This window comes from Elephas maximus, chromosome 2 (assembly GCF_024166365.1).
Source record: "Elephas maximus indicus isolate mEleMax1 chromosome 2, mEleMax1 primary haplotype, whole genome shotgun sequence".
Taxonomy (NCBI): Eukaryota; Metazoa; Chordata; class Mammalia; order Proboscidea; family Elephantidae; genus Elephas; species Elephas maximus.
The window spans coordinates 210,032,752-210,034,605 of record NC_064820.1 but is presented as its reverse complement, the minus strand read 5'-3'; the positions used below and the strand labels follow the sequence as shown (position 1 = coordinate 210,034,605).

Sequence of the window (1,854 nt, the reverse complement as noted above, 5' to 3'; positions counted from 1 at the left end):
AATTCTAACCCTTATTCTTGGGTGCAGCAAAGAATTCTCAGAGTTAAACCTGACTTGAAAGCAAGCATCCTAAGTAAGACCAGGTTGCACTCATAGCTAACAGCGCTAATGACATAAGAGAAATTCCCAGAGGTGGAGCAGCCAATGCTGATGTCCAAAACCAGCTCACTTTACACTTGTCATTTATATAATATTATACTAAATAAAGATTAGTTTATACTAAATAAAGATATTTTAAACTTGAAAAAGTGGGGAAAAAGATAAACTAGCAGGAATAGAATGATGCAAGTAATTCCAGTTTCTGGAATGTTGACCAGAGCAGGTACTCAAAAGATGTTTGAAAAAGTTATATTAAGTTTCCTTTCCCCAATAACTTCTTAAGTCCCTGGGATACCTCTTTGTTGCGGACGCTGTAAATGAGGGGGTTCAGCATGGGAGTGAGGATGGTGTAGAAGGCTGACACCATCTTGTCCTGGTTTGGTGTATGGTTGGGAGCTGGTCTCATGTACATGAACATGGCGGCACCATAATAGAGTCCAACCACAGTCAGGTGGGAGGAGCAGGTGGTGAAAGACTTGTGGCGACTTTCCCCAGAGCCCATGCAGATGACAGCTTGGAGGACACAGGAATAGGAAATAATGATAACTGAAACTGGCAAGATTAGCATCACCACACAGCAGGTGAAAAGAAGTCTTTCAAATGCAGAGGTGTCTGTACAAGATAGTGGCAGAAGGGCAGCAACATCACAGAAAAAGTGATGGATTTCCAGAGAGCGACAGTAAGTGAAAGACAGGGCAGCTGCAAGCACAATGATGCCATCAAGAGAGCCTAGGATCCAGGAAGCAACAGTCAAGAGCATGCAGAGTTTCTGATTCATGAGGATGGTGTATCGAAGAGGGTGGCATATAGCCACATAGCGGTCATAGGCCATGACAGCCAACAGGAAGCATTCAGCTCCAAGAAGGGACACATAGAAGAGTATCTGAGTTCCACAGCCTTCCAGAGAGATAAATTTCCTGCCAGATAAGTAGTTGAAGGCCATCTTGGGTACTGTGGTGCAGACGAGCATTAGGTCCATGAGAGAGAGTTGGCTGAGGAGGAAGTACATGGGGGTGTGGAGCTGGGTGTCCAAGTAGATGATAAGAACCATTGCGGTGTTTTCCATGAATGCCACTGTGGAGATGGCCAGGACCAGAGAGAAGAGAAAGGTATGGGTGGGACTGTGATCAAAAATTCCAAGAAGGATGAATTCCAAGTGGAAGCTCTCATTTCCCCACCCCATGGTGGTTATTTTCCCTTAGCTGCAAGTCCCAAAGAAGGTACAAGCTCATTTATTAATTAAGCAAACTGGATTTGAAGGTGTAATCACGGCAAGATCATGGCACTAGACATGCACATAATTCATGCATGAGACATTCTCCCCAACCTAGGAGGCATATAAGGGATAGATATCTAAGAGGCATATGAAGCCTTTTCAATTTAACATCAGGAAACCCTGGTGGCGTAGTGGTTAAGTGCTATACCTGCTAACCAAACGTCGGTAGATCAAATTCACCAGGCGGTCCTTGGAAACTCTATGGGGCAGTTCTACTCTGTCCTCTAGGGCTGCTATGAGTCAAAGCCGACTTGTTGGCAACAGGTTTTGGATCAGCAAGTCAGCAGTGTTTGACAATCCCTCCAAAGGCAAGGAAATTGCTGAAAATTGTCTCTTAATCCTTTATGTGGCCTATCTAGTCACATTAAGTTATGTGATTGGACCTAGTGCTTTCATGTTTTCTTCCTCATTCCACCTCCATAGAGACCAACTTCAGTAAGTGTTTTCTTTATTTTACAGACCAGAAAACAAGTTTATAA

At 43.7% G+C, this 1,854-nt stretch overlaps 1 protein-coding gene across 1 annotated transcript; it reads right to left on the bottom strand.

Moving 5' to 3' along the window:
* Positions 1 to 346: 346 nt before the first annotated feature.
* LOC126070470 (olfactory receptor 2M4-like) lies at positions 347 to 1,282 on the bottom strand. Its single transcript, XM_049874670.1, has one exon. The coding sequence runs from the start codon at positions 1,280 to 1,282 to the stop codon at positions 347 to 349; it is 936 nt and encodes a 311-aa protein (XP_049730627.1).
* Between the last annotated feature and the right edge of the window lie 572 nt (positions 1,283 to 1,854).